Genomic DNA, 19,685 nt, shown 5'->3' on the forward strand with positions numbered 1-19,685 from the left:
GCAGCCCAGGATTGTTAAAAATTTTCCTGCTTGATGATGTCACTTCTAGTCATGACATCACTTCCGGTGGGTCCTGACAGATTCTGATTCTAAAAAAGTGGGTCCGGGTGCTGAATGTGTGAGAACCTCTGTAGTAGTATATAAATTTTTATTGTTAACTTTTCAAAAATACAAATAATTGCAAAATCTATAAGTGGCTGATGCCAAACAGGAGGCATTCCTTCATTCATCAGAGGAAATGTCTCTTTTAAGACATATCTCCTACAATATGTGTGTTATCTAAGAAAGCATATGCACACACACATAATGATTTAATCAATTAATGCACTGAATAAAGCTAATACAATTAACCAAGTGACAGCCCTAATAAAAAGTAATCCCTGCTGCCACTTCTGCTCATTATTTGATAATCAGGAATAGCTGCCCAACCTTTTTGATCTGTTTCATTTGAGTCCTCTAAACAGTGGTTCTCACACATTTAGCACCAAGACCCACTTTTTAGAATGAGAATCTGGAAGGACCCACCGGAAATGATGTCATGACTGGAAGCGACATAATCAGGCAGGAACATTTTTAACCATCCTAGGCTGCAATCCTACCTGCACTTACCCAGCAGTAAGTCCCATTGACCATCATTGTTAAAAGCATATACAGAGTAGCCTGTTCAAAGTACAGATCTGTAACATTTCCCCAAATGCAGTCACATATCATGATACCATCAAGTTTAATATATTAAAAATAAAAAATTTTATTTTACCAACCCATGGTTTGAGAAACAATGCTCTAAACTACTATAAACACAGCTTACGTGCTGATAGAGAAAATTATGTGCAAACCGAAACTGTAACCAATGGGGCTGAATCCCAAGAAAACATATAGGAATGCAGTCTGAAGCAAATTCAACCAGAATTAGGTTCTGAAACTTAGATTTTCTGGTACTGGTCTTTCTCCATTTGATAGTGCAGTGGTTATCAAACTGGTGGGTTGCAACCCACCAACCTGAGAACCCTGCCCTTTTCCCTTTAAGGGGCAGGGGGAAAGCAGAAACACAATCCCCAGGATTGCGTTACTGTGGGGAAGGGGAGGCTGTTTTTAACTGAATTGCCTGCTGCTGGGGTTCAAGGGGGGGTGTAGGAAGCCCCACAGAGTCCTCTGCAGGGCTCCCTGCAGCTTGTAGAAAAAACAATGATCACAACCCACTTCCAGTTTAGCAAATTTAGCAAATGTTTTTACTTTCTACAAGCTGCGGAGAGCCTTGCAAAGGGCTCCACGGGGCTCCCCGCACCCCCCGGATGCCGACAGCAGGTAAGTTCAATTAAAAACAGACCCCCCCTTTCCCCATAGCGGTGTGATCTTGGGGATAGTGTCACTGCTTTCCACACCACCTCCCAGATTCTCAAACTCCCAGAGAGTTTGAGAACCAGTGTCATATTTATTATCTGGGAAGAAAACCAAGTGTTAAATTTGTTGCTGGCTTATTGCCACTTCATCATTTTTTATTCTTGTCTGATTGTTTACTGTTTGCTTTATATGCTTGTTTTTAATAAAACTTTGTTTTTATATTTTATTTTATTGTAAACTGCCTTGGACACCATGTGCATCATCTTCATTGGCACAGTTAATCACAGAGAACACAAGGTAGAAAACTACACAAGAAATAGTCTGGTAAATGATGAAGAGGTAGAGAGAATTGCTGCAGCAGGTGAAATAATGGAAGAGGCTGAAGACAACAGCAGCACATGAACAATTAAGATTACTTACAAAAGCTGCCAGGTGAAATTGCCAACTACATAGCTCCATAGTAAATCACTATAAGTGTTAACAGGAATTTATCTTATGGCATGCTACTCTCTTAAAACAGAAAGGAAAACAAGGAACCTAGACATGTTCCAAACACAGTGAGAAAAGCTAAGGAGGAGGAAAGAAAGAAGAAAAGGTTACTCAAGAACACAGCAAGCATGTTGCTGCAGAGCTTTCTAACCACTGCATTATCACCACTACTGTATTGGAGAAGAAAATCACCTACTTTAAATGTGGGTATCATCACTTTCTGGGATGTGGGGTAAATGGCACTTCCCAGCCTAAAAGTCTAAAATTATACAAATTTTCCTAGGACAGTATGACTTCAAAGAGACCACAAAAATGGATTATCTGAGCTATGCCTGATACATTTCTCAAAAGATTATGAGCCAATTGCTTCATAAGATAATAGTGCAAAACAAACTTTTGGCTTTGTCTGATACTAAGATGCTATCAACTGTAACCAATATCAAAATTGCTCAGTTTGACAAAGAGACTCACCCACATGTGTAGTGAGAACTTTTCAGGCAAACCAAATACTTAATTTTTGAAGAGTTTGTTCTATCTTTTCATCCCTTCTGACTACTGATGTGCCACATATGCCCAATACAGGCATTATATAGAAAAGGTGACAAATAAAAATGTCCATAGGCCAATATGTGGCTTCCTCTTCAAAGGCCTTTTCATGCCAACTCTTCTTGCCACGCCATTTTGTTTTGGTGCAAAGCACACTGGTGGTTGACTGAGGAGCGCAGCAGCATCGCAGCCTGCTTCTTAGCTGCAGAAGTGTCTGGTTGCCATTTTGTTTGGCGCGAGGTGCAATTCTTTGCAGGATCGGCTGGTTCTGCAACACTGGACCTCTGCGTGCTGCCTTTACGCCTAGAGACACACCGCTGTGCCCACCAGGAGACCGCTGCCCCATCATCCAGAGGGAGAAGGAGTGCAGTCCTGTGGTATCCCTGACCTTAGCAGCCTAGCCTTGTCACCCTTCCCCCAAGTGGGCTCAGGAGCAGTTTAGCATGTGCGGGCCCACACAGGTTTTCCTCTACACGCTGGTGAGGTCTCTGGTTGGTGAGGACCTCTGGTTGGCGAGTCCTATCTTCTCTGTTTTCTTCTGAGATGGACCCCCTCCAGCACTGAACAGAAGAGCTCTGGTCCTGATGCTACTTGGTTTAGCTCTCTACGAATGCTTATTTCACCATGAACTTTCAGCAAGTTCTTTTGTAGTCATTTTAGAAGTGGTGGGAGTTGGGATGATTTTAGTGACAGCTTTCACTGCAGATTTTCACTTTGCATTTGCACTGGGACCACTGTATCCATAGAGATTCCATTCTGGAACTCCCTATGGATACCAAAATCTGCAGATAACAGTGTCTCAGTGTAAATCTGTTTAAAAACAACAATCAAGAAAAGCACCAAAACTGGTGTTCCTACATTGGCATGGCAAAACTGTCCCATTTCTAAGGCTCTCAGGGCTAAAAATAGCTCTAAAGACCCACTTCTGGGTTGCACGACAGTTCCTCTCAATGGGCAAATCCTCCTAATGCTGGGAAGAGAGGAACCTCTGTGTGACATGGAAGTGAGTCTTTACAGCTATTTTTAGCTTTTGAGAGCCTTGGAAACAGCATGTTTCACAATGACAAGGTAGAAATGCCAGTTTGGGTGCTTCTCTTGGTCATTAACCACTAGCTGTTTGATTTCCTCTGTAAACCGCTTTGTGAACTTTGTGTTGAAAAGCAGTATGTAAATACTGTTAATAATAATAATGATAATGATAATTGTTTTAAACACATTTACACTGGGACCCTAGTATCTGCTGGCATCAGCGGTAAGTCAAATCTGCAGAAGCCAGATCCACAAATACTGGGGTCCCATTGTGATATAACAGAAAATTACTCACCTCTTGCACTGCTAAGTGGTTTAAGGTACAAGGCTAGCTCTTCTACACATTTCTTCGCTTCCTCGTAATGCTTAGTATCTTCAGCACCACTGCGTAGAGTTATTGGCTGCTGTTCTGGCACCTATGAAAAGGAAAGAAGAGAATTAATGCAACTTATGCACAAAATTGAAAAAGTATTAAGACAAGATTGCCAGTCTAAAGAATGCAACCCATCAATTCCAGAAAATGAAAAGGCAAAGCTTTCAATGAGGTTCACAGCAGTGCTTTAAAGTAATCCCTACTGTGGTTTGCAAACCCACTTCAAATGGTTTCTCATTTTCGTTTCCTGGTCAACTGGTAAACCAGATTATGCAGAGTAAACCAGATATTCTGCCAAACTCCAGTTAAGTTGCCTTAACTGCTGTTTGGTGAGAGGTTTGAACCACTGCTACCAGCATCTGAAATATAGGAATAATATAAGCAAGTTTTAGAAAGGCTGATAACGAATTCTTCAGTACTTCCACATCAACTTCACACTGTTCTCACACAGTAAATTGTCTCCTGCTTATTTATGCATCCTAAATATGGAACAATGGCAAGAAATCAATCATTTAAGCCTATACCATTCTTGTTACTTGCCCTGATTTTTCTTCTCAATCTACTGAAGATTTCATACATTTGAGAACTATAAACAATGTAGTGCTTGAAGCATTTATTGATAGCAGTTTCTATTTACTTAGCATGTGTAACAATAAATTTGCTTATTCCACAGTAAATATGCCTCTTAGAAAAAAACAAGATGGAGCAAAGACAAATCCGTCAAAGGAAGAATGTGTCTTATTATTCATTTATATATATATAATTTTGGAGGTGGAAAGAGGAAACACATACCCTTTGAAAATAAATAAGGCAGCCTTACCTGAGCTCCCACAAGCTGCAGCAAGGCTGAATTCACCGGAAGGTGTTCAATATCCGTATTGATAGTGGTCTGGTCAAAGGGGCATGCCTTCCTGTGTAGCTTGTTCAGGCACATCTTGCAGACTGTGTGGCCACAGCCCAGGCTGATGGGCTTGCGAATAGTTTCATCAAAGGTTTGTGTGCAAATAGGGCAGGAGAGAAAATCCGTCCACTGTGGAGCTTGTACAGGCATTGTTTCAGGCTTTTTATTCACAAGACAAAATCTAAAGCACAGATTCCACTGGAATCAAAAAATTTTTGAAAAAATTGTTTTTTAAATATCTTCTGTAAGTACAGACAATCAGCACATAGTGTGAAATATAATCTGAAAGAACAAAACAAAAACAGTTAGCACCTAAATATGTTATATTACTGAAAAGGAAATTCATTTATTTGATTAATGCATACATAATCCGATGGACATGACAGACTACTTCTTTACTTAGAAGTAAACCCCCTTAAATTTGATGGGACTTCCTCTCAGAGAAGTATCTGTAGGATTGCAGTTGTAGTCATCTAGCCTCCTTGCTACAGAGTCACCATTTTACTGCATAGTCACAAACTATACTGAAAATTGTGGGGTATGGCCTCTAGATAGGACAGGATCAAAGGACAAGATCCCAATGGTTTTCCGGGGGGGGGGGGAGGAGGAGGATTACATTATTGTCCCAAACAGAAACACAGTAAGATTTCTCATAATTTTCACTTTGCCAAAATTAACATTCCAATCTTGCGTTTCCTCATCTTTGGGTGCAGCCCCCTCATTTTTTGTGCTCCCATGAGAAGAGAGGCCCCAGGGAAGCATTTCAAGTAGAGAAGGGACATCACCACTTTTTAGCAATTGTGACCTACAATGTAAAATCCCTTTCCCTTCTTGCAGTTCAGAAAAAAAAATACTTAATGGTTGGTTGGTATATCATTCAGAAAAAGCCTTTCACTATCTCTGCAAAAGCTGAATGAAATTAGCATCTATTGAATCAGTCATCTGCACAAATTATATAATCTATTCAATTTTCAGTCTAAACTTAAAAATATCCTGAGCCATAGACAGTTTTTGAATTGCAAAGAATTAGTACAATTATGTTCAGAACTCCTTTTAAATCAGAGAATACAGAAACAATGTACAACTCTGACTATCTTAATACTATCAACAAGACACAACTGCACAAAAATATAGCCCACTTTGAAGCCTCAATATTGTGCTATCAATATTATTATCATTGTTATTATTAAGAATAGTTGCATACCACTCCTCAGCAAAAAAAAGTTGATAGACCTATTTATAGACAAAATCAAATAATTATTGGCTCCCAAAAGGTGCTTAAAATCTAAGAAGATGCAGACCACCACCGGCAAACAGCCACTGCAAGATACTGTGCTGTGGGTGTGAAGGGGGGAAAGGGACAGTTACTCTTCCCCTGCTAAATATATAAGAGGAGCACCACTTGGAAAAGTGCCTCTTTGCCAGTTAGCATCAATATCATGGCCTCCAACTGGAAAAGAAAACTTTCAGTAAGAAGGGTGTTATCAAAATTCCCAGTCAGTTCTACATACAACAACAACAACAACATTTATATACCACTTTTCAACAAAAAGTTCACAAAGCGATTTACAGAGAAAATCAAATATCTAATGGCTCCCTGTCCCAAAAGGGCTCACAATCTAAAAAGATGCAACACCAGCGGACAGCCACTAGAAAAGACACTGCTGGGGTGAGGTGGGCCAGTTACTCTCCCTCTGCTAAATAAAAGAGGAGCACCCACTTGAAAAAGTGCCTCAACCAGTTAGCAGGGGTTAAGCCCTGTTTAAATCAAGATTCTTCATAATGGAGAAGTTCATTGAAAGTTGTAAAACATAATTCTGAGGTATTGAGTTATCTGCCTCCTCTGAATGGGGTTGCATTTCACCTGCAGGAGCAGGCGAGCAGTTTGGGTGTGCTCCTGGATTCACAGCTTTCCCTGGAGAGCCAGGTGACAGCTGTGGCCAGGGAGGTTGGGCGCCACCACCCACTCAATCACCTTTCCCAGAAATGGAAGTTGTTCAAGTTAGTAGGATCCAGGGAGGGTTTCTTCAGGAGAGGGTGAACCACTGCTTGCTTCAAGGTTGGTGGCAGTACCCCCTCCCTCAGAGAAGAATTCACCACCTTCCCTGTCCACTTGGCCAGCCCCTCTGGGCATATCTATCTAGCCACGCTGGGCAAGGGTCGAGCAGGCAAAAAGATGGCCTCACGCTCCAGAGTATCCTGTCTACATTCTCAGGTTCTACAAGCCGGAAAGAATTCCACAAGATAGGAAAGACAGATGCCCCAGGGATATCACAAGGTACTGCTAATGTGGCGTCCAAGTTGTGCCAGATCTGATCGACTTTATCTGCAAAGTGCTTAGCAAATTTGTCACAGTGAGCATCCGTGTGCTCTTCCCCATCAGTAGGGGGGGCAAGATGGAGTAGACATGGAAGAGCTCAGCCGGACAATTCTCTGTGGACATGATGGCGGCAGAGAAATAAGAGAAATATTTAATTTATTGTTTATGGGCTCTCCTTCTTCCCTCTCCCTCATCTTGCTTCAAAAATGCACAATAGCCCCTTGAGCTTGGCAAATTCTTACAACTAACCAAAAGCATACACAGAAACACAAATGGATAGATTCTATTTGCATCTCCTGCTAAGATGCCAGGAAGCATATGGTTTCAGTCAGTACCACCCAGGTCCCAGTACTGAGATGAAGAGAGGAAGATGGAATGCCTCAAACCTTTCTGAATTGTAGTCAAAATTCTCAAAGTGTATGCAGATTGGATAACATGCCACAGGTGGTAAGCCAGGGAAGTCAAAAAAGCAGGAACGCAACAAAGCAATTCCGGTTTCCTTTCTCTCCCCCTCTTTCTGTCTCTTCTGTGTGGCTGAGCTCTTCCATGTGGTTCGTGGTCTACTCCAACTCGACCCCCCCTACTGATGGGGAAGAGCACATGGATGCTCACTGTGACAAATTTGCTAAGCACTTTGCAGATAAAGTTGATCAGATCTGGCACAACTTGGATGCCACATTAGCAGTACCTTGTGATATCCCTGGGGCATCTGTCTATCCTATCTTGTGGAATTCTTTCTGGCTTGTAGAACCTGAGGATGTGGACACATGCTACAACAGTTAAAAGGCAGTACCTAGTTTCCAATTTGTTTCAGGGGCTATCAGGATCCTTACTGATCTCCAGTTCCCACTTCTTGCTATATGTGGCTCTGCTGGAGCTTCATGAGCAAATAGCAATGGTTTGTCCCCAATGAGACTAATTGCAAGGTATTAGAAGAGCAGGTTCCCATACTTAAAAGCTCAATAATGGTTTGATGTTCTGAATGGAGTGGGAAAGCACTATTTTGAGACAAGTTTCATAAAGCAATAGGAGGTGAAAAGCATATCACATACCATTTAGCTATCCATATTCTCAAAGGATTCCTGGAAAATGTCTGTCCAACCTTTTCACACAATATAAAACTACCATCTCTCCTGAATAAAACCATGCAAAGCAGGAACAGATTTGAGCTATAGCTTGCATGGACACCTTTGCAGATCATGTCTTCACTACTATAAGTGCCAAATGATCAGGCCTAATCTGAAAGACCACCCTTGGGAATACAAGCTATTTCTGTTAGGGAAGCAGGCTGCAAAACTTCACAGCGCTTCAAACTATATGCAGCCCTGTTATGGTGGTAAGAACCGGAACAGTCCCCTAAAATTGAGGCAAAACAAAATGCAGGAGGAATTATGCCTACCTCTTTATGGCTAGCCCAATCTATAAGGCTACTTTTGCAGAAAGGCTATCATGCATATTTCCAAAAAGGATGCTCCTGCAGCAACTCACTGTGATAAGTGGGTGCGGTTATTAATTCTTTCCACAATCCTGACCACTTATGGGAACAAACTCTAACCACACAGGTTAACACAGAGGTCAGACCACTATGGGCAGTATTAGAACCATGCTGATATTGTGCAATCTGGTTCAGGATTTCCTCAACTTCCCCCTTCATTCATGACTTTGCAAATTCACTTGGCTAAAATCTGTGAGAATTTTTTAAAAAAATATCCTCTCTTTAAAAAGATTTTTAAAAGATTAAAAAGAATTGTGATGTGCATACCAAATTGGTAGAGATGTTTGAAAACTGTTATATATTTTACTCAGAAGCAAGACCATTGTATTCAGTAAGACTTTTAGGCTGTAATCCTATCTTATTCACCTGAAACAAACACGTCTACAAATTGCACTGATGATGTTGGAACACAAGGACATAAGAACAGCCCCACTGGATCAGGCCATAGGCCCATCTAGTCCAGCTTCCTGTATCTCACAGCGAAATGCCCCAGGGGACACATCTGATAACAAGAGACCTGCATCCTGGTGCCCTCCCTTGCATCTGACATAGCCCATTTCTAAAATCAGGAGGTTGTACATACACATCATGGCTTGTAACCTGTAATGGATTTTTCCTCCAGAAACTTGTCCAATCCTCTTTTAAAGGCATCCAGGCCAGATGCCGTCACCACATACTGTGGCAAGGAGTTCCACAGACCAACCACACACTGAGTAAATAAATATTTTCTTTTGTCTGTCCTAACTCTCCCAACACTCAATTTTAGTGAATGTCCCCTGGTTTTGGTGTTATGTGAGAGTGTAAAGAGCATCTCTCTATTCACTTTATCCTTCCTGTGCATAATTTTGTATGTCTCAATCATGTTCCCCCTCAGGCGTCTCTTTTCTAGGATGAAGAGGAAGTAAGTGATGGAAGTAATGCTTTGCTAAGAAAAGCCATCCATACAGGGTGACTGAGGAATAATGGGACTAAATCAGAGACACACTGATGTTACTATTTAGCCCAATGTTTCTCAAACTGTGAGTCCGGACCCATTAGGTGGGTCGCGAGCCAATTTCAGGTGGGTCCCCACTCATTTCAATATTTTATTTTTAATATATTAGACTTGATACTACCAGAGTATGTGACTGCATTTGGGGAAATGTTACAGACCAGTATTTTAACAAGCTACTATGTATAATATTTTAACAATGATAGTCAATGGGACTTACTCCTGGGTAAGTGTGGGTAAGACTGCAACCTAGGATTGCTAAAAATTTTCCTGCTTGATCATGTCACTTCTAGTCATGACATTACTTCTGGTGGGTCCTGACAGATTCTCATTCCAAAAAGTTAAATTAAGTTTTGTTTATCAGTCAGCTGCAGAAGACAATGCTCAAACTACACATAACAACAAAAGATAATGGCTACTATGCATCTGGAGGACTCAGTTGAGGCATCATAAAAAACTCTGCGGTGCAGTCCAAGCAGTGGTATCACTAGGGTTTGTGTCACCCGGTATGGGAGGCATGTATGTCACTCCTATGAAAGACCTCAATGATGCAAAGTCCCAGGCAGCGGACATGGTGATGTACCATCACCTTGCCCATGTTGGATTTTTCGCTATAACTTTTGATAATACAGAGAAATTTCAACATGGTTTGTTTAAATGCATTCTGCATGAAATTATGCATCGACTGGTACATATAACATGATGGTATTATTTGAAAATAATTAATTATTTTAAATAATAATTAATTTAATTATTAAATAATAAATAATTTAATTATTTTAAAAATGTTGGCGAGTTGTGGTGGCACCCCCACATGCATGTCACCTAGCGTGGCCTGCATCCTCCACACTCCACTAGGGATGCACTGGGTCCAAGACAGATCCAAAAGGTCAAAAGATTAAAAATAGGAGGAAAAATTGAGAATTTTCACCACATCCCTCCTCCTAAGTAGATGCTGAGGGGGAACACCCCAGGACTGACTCTCCTTGATTAGATCAACAACTGAATGATGGATAAAGCTATGAAGAAAAGCTGAGTCTGCAAGTTACACATCTTGAAAAGTCATACAACTGCAGAAAGCAAATGGAACTCTTCAAGCATCCCAGCTCATTACAGTGAAAAAACACCTCCCAAGAGACAGTTGCTCTTGAGCCTTGTGGGGATTGTTGGATGAACCAGCACATGTGTGGAAGACACTGATGGCTCTTCTACTCACAGCAGCATTTCCCACCTCAACAGGGCTGGCATGAGAGGTTCAGTAGTCATCTTTCCACCTGTCCTGGCACCCACACTTGCAGCACACTGCGTAGACTCCATACCATGACTAACAGCCAAATCCTAACTAACTCTCCAGGGTCAATGTAACTGCACTGCAGTCCCATTCCCTTACCTCAGGGTTCATCAACATGGCTGTTTTGGGTAGCTTGTGGCTGGCTGGAAAATGAGGCAAAAGGGTTGCAGCCACCACTGCAGTTAGCAGGCAGCCTAGCGCAGTTAGCAGGAGCGGTTGGGTGCAAGTTGCAGCTGGAAAGGGCAGAGCTGGCTAGTAACCTCAAGGATCAACTCTCTCAAGCCTCAGCCCACCTCACTGGGTGGGTGGGGGGAAGGAATGACCTTGCACCTGCCTCACCAGGTTGCAGAAAGTTCCGTCCCAAAGTGGCAGTGGTGGCTCCCACTGCCATTGCTGGGTGAACATCATGGTGAGGAGGTAGTGGCAGCAGTGGTCGCTGCCTCTGCTGCTGCTGTCCTCGCAGCCTGCCTGAGCTCTGTCTTTTATGTCTGTTGCCAAAATGCAGCTCCCGCTGCCACCAAAAGGGGGCTGCCCGCAACATTTGAGCCAAAGGTGTGTGGCTCTGGGGCTCACTAGTCACAGGTAAGGAGTGTCTTTGGTGCACCAACAGCCAGAGGATGGGATGACTTACGCTCAGTGTACTGCTGCTGTGTTAGACTTGGGTCCTTCCCTCACCCACCTCAGCCTCCCTCCAACTGTTGCCCCTCCCTCGCCTTCCCTCCCACTCTCGCACCTTTGCCCCTCACGCCTTTTCCTCCTCTCTCTCCTCCTTTCCCCTCTCACTTTCGTTTCCTTTTGCACTCTCTTTTTTGTTCCTTTCTGACATTTCCCTTATGGATCTCCTCTTTTGCTCCTCTTATCTGTTACGTTCTCTTCCGTTTCTTCCACCAGACTCTGGATTTTCTTCAACCTTCTTCACTTTGCACCTCATTTTCTTTTACTCTTTGTCCTATGTTTGTTCTCTCTCTCTCTCTCTCTCCAGCCTTCTGGATGCATGGATAGACCTCTGGGCCAGCAGATCCTTTCACACCATTTAATTTGGTGTACAGTGATTACAACAAATCACCTGGGGGCTGGGGATAAGAATAGGCCCTCAGTTTGGCTGTACTTGTCGTAAGAGGCGACTAAACAGCCACCGGGTAGATGGGACTCGTCAGCCTGGGAAGGCAGCTCATCTGAGAGAAGGAAAACTTTGATCCCAAACCTCCACTGCCTTGTGGCTACATCCACTTATGGAAAAGGCTTCAGGAGTCAGCCTCGAGGCAAAATCCGGAGCCGGAGTCCCTGAGGCAGTTCATGGCTGAACACAGTCACGTTCTGGCAACTCCTGCGACACCGCTGGAACCAACCGTATTGGCCTCTGCCTTTCCATTGGACCATTTCAGCGACGTGGAGAGGGGGGATTTGCTGCATGGGTAACAGCCTATCCTCCATACCTAGGCTTCGCGCACTGGAGAAGACACTCTGTTCCAGAACCACCATTCAGAGTGTGACACCATAGTCTTCCGAGACTGAAGGATGCCAACACACAGATTACAACATCTCAGTACTGGTAAATGGACCTTGTCAGCCTTGTATGGATTCAACAGTTCATGGGGAATCCCTGAAGGAAGTGGGGCAGAATGGGAAATAACAACTGAGATAAGGGAAGACCCCCCTAACCCAGTGTTAGAAGACATGCTTTGCAGGTAGAAGGTCCCAGGTTCAAAACCTAGTGCATCCAAGTAGGGCTGGAAAAGATTCTTATTTGAACCCCTTGAGAGCCACTGCCACAAAAATGAACAACAGACCAATGAAATGACTTGATGTCTACTTAATTGGTGAATATACTGTTTATTTGTGCAATCTCTGTATGGGCTAAAGATAATCTTATTTGAGGGACCAGATCTACAAGTCTAGGGGAGTATCTCTGGCTCACAGATCTGAACATGTGAATTGACTCCATTGAAAAGCATTCTTTTAAGGTCATATGTATGAAATGTCTATCTATGGTGTATGTTTGAGGATAGCTCACATGCAGCAATATGATATGAATACGCCCGGAGAATCTTCTGTCAGATATCTCAACTGTTCTGTACCCACACTCATGGGTATGGAATATTTCTATGCGTGTTGGATACAAACGCATCTTTGAGGAATGCACTTCTTCACTTTTTACAGTAAAGTTAAAACTGTTTAACACTGGTAGTGTACACTGCACCTAAAGTTTAGATTCCAAGCTTTATACTCTTCCTCATTAAGACTGTAGATTGGTTGAAAGGTGTAAGGAGCGCTACATTCTCAGAAAATTTCTACAACTCTCTCACTAGCTTCAGGTAATGAACATCTGCTGTTTGCTAGTTGTCTTTTGCTTTGGAAAAATACTCAGCACTTGCCAGAGCTATGAATATTGAAAAGGGACAAAATACAATAGCAAATTGTCCTGTTACTATAAGTACAACTGGCTGAGTGTTTGTGGTTCTTGCACAGCCCCTTCACTGTGACTTTACTGGACTGAGTAAGAAAATGGACTGTCAAACATCACATTAAAAGATAATTTTGTTATTAAAGTGTTATGACTTCTTGTTAACTTCTGTTCGTAAGAAGAAAATACAATACAAACATAAAATTTGCTCGATTTCAAATATAATTTATCTTTAATCCACTTTTAAAGAGTACTGTATATACTTACCTATGAGTTGAAAAATTTATGCCTAAAAACTGAACCTGAAATCCTGGGTTGACTTATACCCAGGTTAATACAATGAATGAAGTGGCAGCCCCTGGGAGCTTCTGGGAAGCTTAGCATCTGTCTGGTGAAGTCGGGGGTGGGACTGGGCTGAGAAGCAGGACACGGGGGGGGGGGTGGAGGAAAAAGGAGAATTTTTACTAGTAATTACAGTATTCAGAGGCAACCATTTTAGCTTCTTCTCCAAACAGGAAGAGAAGCGAAGGCACTTATGGAAATTGTAGTCTGCATGAGGGCTGCTGCTATGGAAGTGTAGCACTTACTCCTCATAAAGCCTCCTCAAAACTCCCACACGCACCTTCATCTTCCTTCCAGTTTGAAGAAGAAGCTAAAATGCCTCCTTTTTTTTTCATTTTGCTGCTTCTTCAGAATATTCCTGGCAAGTCATTTTCAAAAATTTCACCCCTCACCCTCAGTTTAGAGATCTGGTTTTTAAAACACCAGGATGGAATTCTCATTTCCACCTGAAACAAAGCCCTAGGCTACAGTTCAGTGCACCATTATTTAACAATAACACCCATGGGAAGCAATGGGTCCACTTCTGAGTAAATCAGGTTGCAAATACGTGTAGCTGCACTTGCTCATGCTCAGTCCTTGTATCTCCTCCATGAACTGAATTGTATAAGTTTTATGTTGCATGTTATAAGCAGAGCCTCCGACGTAACATACCAGGCACCTTAAGGAAGGATTTGATTAATGGTTCTACCAGTATGTTGTTTACAGTGCACTTATTTTGATAGTGTTTACAAAAAGGTTGTGAAGACCAGAATTTTAGAAGTTAATGAATAAAAATGTGTTTTATGATCTTTTACTAATTTTTTTATAAATTAGAGACTGTACAGTTCTTGGGCAACAATCACTGGTAGGTTATTTTTCAGGTTCTGACCAGGAGTAAAATTAGACAAAACTATAGTCAGACACCACCCCCTAACTTTAACCCCCGACTTATGCGGGGGTCATTTAAAATCATGTTATTTTGAGCTCAGAGTCTGCTCACTATAAGTTGATTACCTGTGTGATCAACTTATAGGCTCGTATCTATGGTATGTAAATAATGAAGAATACAATCTTTACTATTTCAAACATTGCAGTAGATCTTCAGTAGTTAGTAACTTTGTTAAGTAGCTCACGTATATTCATTGGTTGCCTACCCCACCTCACCCTGAGGAGGCCTTTGACAGCCCCCCACACACAGAATGCAACATGTGTCCCATTAGCATAGCTGCATCAGCGCTGGAAAGTTGGTAAGAATTGGGCTGTAAGGGTCACTAGCTTCATGAACTTTTCTTTTTGTAGAAAGGATATTGTAGCTGTAGAAATTTTCTGTTTACTATATGCAGTCAATGTTAGCAGAATTTCCATAAATCAAAAATTTTCTGTTCAACAACCTCGTTCCTTAACTAAAGCACTGCTCCGGTGTATGGTAACCATTCAATGCCTTCTGTAATTGCAGTTATTATCAGACAGTCAGTCAGTAAGACCTTCATAGGCATAAAATACAGAGAAAGAAACAAAACAAAACAAAGACATACAAAGACAACACAACATAAACATCAGTCCTTTCCTCACACACTGCCCAGAGTCCCAGAGTTCTGCCTGGCTATTACCCCAGATAATGCAGTTACTAAAATTCAGCTAAATGTGCAATACTCTCTCCAGGGAGACTCAGGTCCAAATCCTAACCAACTTTCCAGCACTCACATAGGTGTACCAATGGGGTGTGTGCGACATCCTGCAGTTGGGTGGCGGTCACGGAAGCCTCCTCAAGGTAAGGAAATGTCTGTTCCCTTACCTCAGAGTTGCATTGCTGTTACCTCAGTGCTGGAAAGTTGGTTAGGAATGCGCCCTCACTTGGAATGCATTTGATGTATTTTTGGTGCAACACAAAAACCTTTTTCCCAGGCATTTGAACTGTTGGTTGGGATTCCATTTATCCTGAAAACTGTAGTTTTAGTCTTGGGTGTTTCAAGACCAAATAGTACTGTACAATGTTGGTCCTGCTGGACCTCTTGGCGGCTTTCGATACCATCGACCATGGTATCCTTCTGGGCCGACTGGCCGAGTTGGGAGTTGGAAGCACTGTTTTGCGGTGGTTCCGCTCCTACTTGGAGGGTCGGTCCCAGATGGTGGTGCTGGGGGATGCCTGTTTGACACCCTGGCCTTTGAGGTGTGCGGTGCCGCAGGGTTCAATTCTGTCCCCCATGCTATTTAACATCTACATGAAACCGCTGGGAGAGGTCATCCAGGGGTTTGGAGTGGGGTGCCATCAATATGCTGATGACACTCAGCTCTATCTCTCCTTTCCTCCAGACTCCAGGGTGGCGGTTGAGGTCCTGGAGCGCTGTCTGGAAGCAGTGAGGATCTGGATGGGGGCTAACAAGCTGAAATTAAATCTGGATAAGACAGAGGCTCTCCTGGTTCGGAAATCCTTGATGCAGGTGCTGGATTATCGGCTTGCTCTGAATGGGGTTGCACTCCCCCTGAAGGAGCAGGTCCGCAGCTTGGGGGTCCACCTGGACTCGCAGCTGCTCCTGGATTCCCAGGTGGCGGCTGTGGCTAGGGGGGCCTTCGCTCAGCTTCGGCTGGTGCGCCAGCTGCGTCCGTACTTGGATCATGCAGACCTGGCCACGGTGATCCATGCTACGGTGACATCGAGGTTAGATTATTGTAATGCGCTTTATGTGGGGCTGCCCCTGAAGACGGTTCGGAAACTGCAATTAGTGTAGAATGCAGTGGCCCGTGTGGTCACATGATGTGCCCGTGTGGTCACTGGAGCTAGGCGGTTTGACTCGGTCAGTCCGCTTCTCCGGGGACTACATTGGCTGCCCATTCGTTTCTGGGTCCAATTCAAGGTGCTGGTTTTGACCTTTAAAGCCCTATACTGCTCTGGGCCAGGCTATCTTAGAGATCGCCTACTCCCGTACAATCAGGCTTGTCCTCTCAGGTCATCAGAGAAGGCCTTTTTACAAGTGCCACCGCCCAAGGAGGTTCGTGGGGCGGCAGCAAGAAATAGGGCCTTCTCAGTAGTGGCACCAATGTTGTGGAACTCCCTTCCCATTGACTTGAGAATGGCTCCCTCTCTTGAGTTTTTTCGGCGAGGCCTGAAGACTCTGCTCTTTAAACAAGCCTTCTGATTCCATGGCCTTTTTAACACTTTTATACATCTTTTAGTTTCTTTTTGACAGGCTGGATTCCTCTATGATTTGCTGTTTTATGCTCTTTTTATTCTGACTACTGTTTTTATGGTCTCTGTTAATGTGTTTTTAACATGTTTTTATCTGTGTTAAATCATGCTTTTTAAAATTGTTTTTACATGTTGTAAGCCGCCCTGGGTCCCTTTCAGGGAGAAGGGCGGGACACAAATAAAGTTTACTACTACTACTACTACTACTACTACTACTACTACTACTACTACTACTACATCTCAGAAGCATTCCTACTGAAGAATAGAGTATACATTTATTAAACAAACTATCAATCTGCTTTGCCTGAGGCCATCAACTTCTTGCCAAGGGCAAGCATGAGGCATATACCTAAATACTATGAGACCAAATAACCTGGTAATAAAGAATAAGGGTATAGACAGACAGGAATGACACATGATGTGCAGTTGTATGTATCTCCCAACATTTATAATAACTAGTCATGAGAATCTGCATTCTTGAACAGAGATCTGATGGAATACAGGTTACTCAACACGCCCCCACAGACTGCTTTCCTAGTTAAAAATCTCTCAACAACTCCTTTTACCCCTGTAGGGAAAAAAGATATGAGTGGTTATATCTTTTTTTTCCATAAGCAGAAATGCAGCTTGTGTGTGGAAGGGGGTACAAAAATAAGAAGAAAAACAGCCAGAGGAGAAAGAGTTGAACATCCTCCCTGCTGGTCGTCTGATTCAAGACTTCTGCCTCCCAGGGATGCTTTTGTTTTCAGATTTTCGTCATGGAGAAACATTTCATACACTTTACCTTAGTGTTAGATTTACAGTCTTGATTAGCAACTAGTTTTGCCAAATAAAAAAAAATCCCTGCTGTTCCCTGCTGCTGCACACTTTGCCTGAAACAGCTCAGAGTTTAGAACAGGAAAAAAGATGACACATACATAAATGGCATACATAAGCACAAGGAGAGAGAACTTCCTCCTCACACTCATGTAATTCAGACCCACAATTCTACTTCAAGCAATATAAAAACATGGCTCCTGTTGCCCCGCATTGAGAAGTGGATTGAGAAAGGAGTTCATGAAGGAAAGAAGAATCCTTGTATGCACTTGCTTCAAGGAAGGTAGAAGAAAAGACAATAGGCTGCCAACTGCGATGTGCAGCTGCCCTTTGGTGATTCCACTAGGTATAGAAATTAGTAACTAATAACCTCTATCTTACAGAATAAATTCTATTATCACTCCAAAAGCGGATCCCCTAAAAGCAGGCTGAATCATTCTAGTACCAATAAAGTACTTGAATGACTCTCACAGCATAGACAGGGATGAGTGAGTTCACAGCTGGTCCAGTGCCACAGCAGATCAAACAACCAGAATAATCTGCCCAACACAATAACAAAACAACCCCTCAACACCTTTCTTATTCTAAAATTCACATTCCTACAGCCTTGTGAAGTATTTACATTTCAAGCAACATTTGACAAAATTATAACTGCCCCTTAAAAAAAAATACATGACTCAACTGCAAGATACATGAAAAGAGCAAAGTCTCTTATGCAAGACTTCCCCACCCAACTGCTCAGAACAGCCTTAGAAAACAAACATGATCACAGATGATATGCAATACAATAGGAGAGAAAAGTTTTATAGCCCTTACCTTTCCTTCCAGAGCTCCATGAATACCCTTAAACAAGAGATACTATTCTGCTCTAAACAAAATGTTCAGATCAAAAGCTCTCAGAGCTTGTTCACAGTGTTAACTACAAGTTTCAGTTCACTGCTTCCTCATTCTTCATGTATATACCCATCCCACAATCATACAACGCCTGACTCAGTGATGCAGAGTTTGAAGAAATGCAGGTCCTAAAAGATCTACAATCACCTTCATTTAAGAACAGGGCCATTCCACTTAAATATATTTAATTTAAAAGAAAGAGGATCAATTCATTTAAACATGGAATTCCTTTCACATGATTCAGTGTCCCACACTCCTTAGCTATTTTTCTATGCAACAGTTGCCAAGGAAAACAATGTAGTTGTACTATTGTAAATGCGCAGATTTCTGCCCTGTTCATCTAAGTTTGAAATTCTACTCCTCTAGGAAATTTCTCTCCAGTGTCTGTCTGCTACCACTGAATACCTGAAAATATACCATGTAAGAAATTAGGAGGAAATCATATAGAGGCAGCAGACAATACATATCCAGAAGCCAAAATTCATACATGTTACCTTTGACTCTTCTGAATCCTAGAATCTGCTCCGCACCCATCTTTTTCTCAAGAAAAAGAAGGGTCATTGACATCTACTGCTCAAAAGAGACAAAAAATTCAGTCTCTCAAATCCCAGTCTCTAAGAGAAAGCAGCAGGAGAGGGGGAGTAGCACATTAAGAAGTTGCAAAAAGAAGGGAGGGATCAGAGATCAGTGGGAGGATAAATGCTTTGCATGTCAAGTGACTCAAATTTCTTCCAGGCAGCTCCCTTTAATTAAATGATTTCAGACAGTAAGCACCTCCGTCCAAGACCTAGGAGATCTGCTGCCATTCAGAATAGATCAGGGGTAACCTGACCAGTCTTGTAAGATTTTTCTTTTAAACAAAAACACTAGGGTTGACCAACGCAAATTACTCACAAAACTCACAGTGGCTCAAGGCAGGTGACTCACTGCTCACAGAAAACATTCTGTACATTAGGATACCATAACTGCATGTACATTCTGTACATTAGGATACCATAACTGCATACATCTCAATATTAGAGATATCTGGTCCTTACAAATCAACCTAATACCATTCAAGTTACAACAAACTCCTCTATTTGTCCAAGTAGTTCCCTGAGGACAGATTTAAGGGGAATGTACAAAATTTTCTGTCCCTGTTCACATTCTATGTTTTGCATTGTTCAGATTTTTAACATATTTTTATTACACACAGCTCAAAAGTTAGAGGATGGATAAATCAGGATGTATCCTGATTAACTTCGTCCAAAAATGCCACAATAAAACTAACTTTAATATTGTACATCA

At 42.2% G+C, this 19,685-nt stretch overlaps 1 protein-coding gene across 3 annotated transcripts in view; it reads right to left on the reverse strand.

Moving 5' to 3' along the window:
- Positions 1-19,685, reverse strand: part of RC3H1 (ring finger and CCCH-type domains 1) — a 139,383-nt gene that overhangs the window by 89,676 nt on the left and 30,022 nt on the right. For all 3 annotated transcript variants that reach the window (XM_066623162.1, XM_066623164.1, XM_066623163.1), the window contains exons 2-3: positions 4,599-4,961; positions 3,701-3,821 (exon numbers count right to left, since the gene is read on the reverse strand). In XM_066623162.1, the coding sequence (XP_066479259.1) occupies positions 3,701-3,821; positions 4,599-4,829 (352 nt within the window). In that variant the 5' untranslated portion in view covers positions 4,830-4,961. The remainder of the gene's footprint in view (positions 1-3,700; positions 3,822-4,598; positions 4,962-19,685) is intronic.

Source organism: Tiliqua scincoides, chromosome 4, assembly GCF_035046505.1.
Source record: "Tiliqua scincoides isolate rTilSci1 chromosome 4, rTilSci1.hap2, whole genome shotgun sequence".
Taxonomy (NCBI): Eukaryota; Metazoa; Chordata; class Lepidosauria; order Squamata; family Scincidae; genus Tiliqua; species Tiliqua scincoides.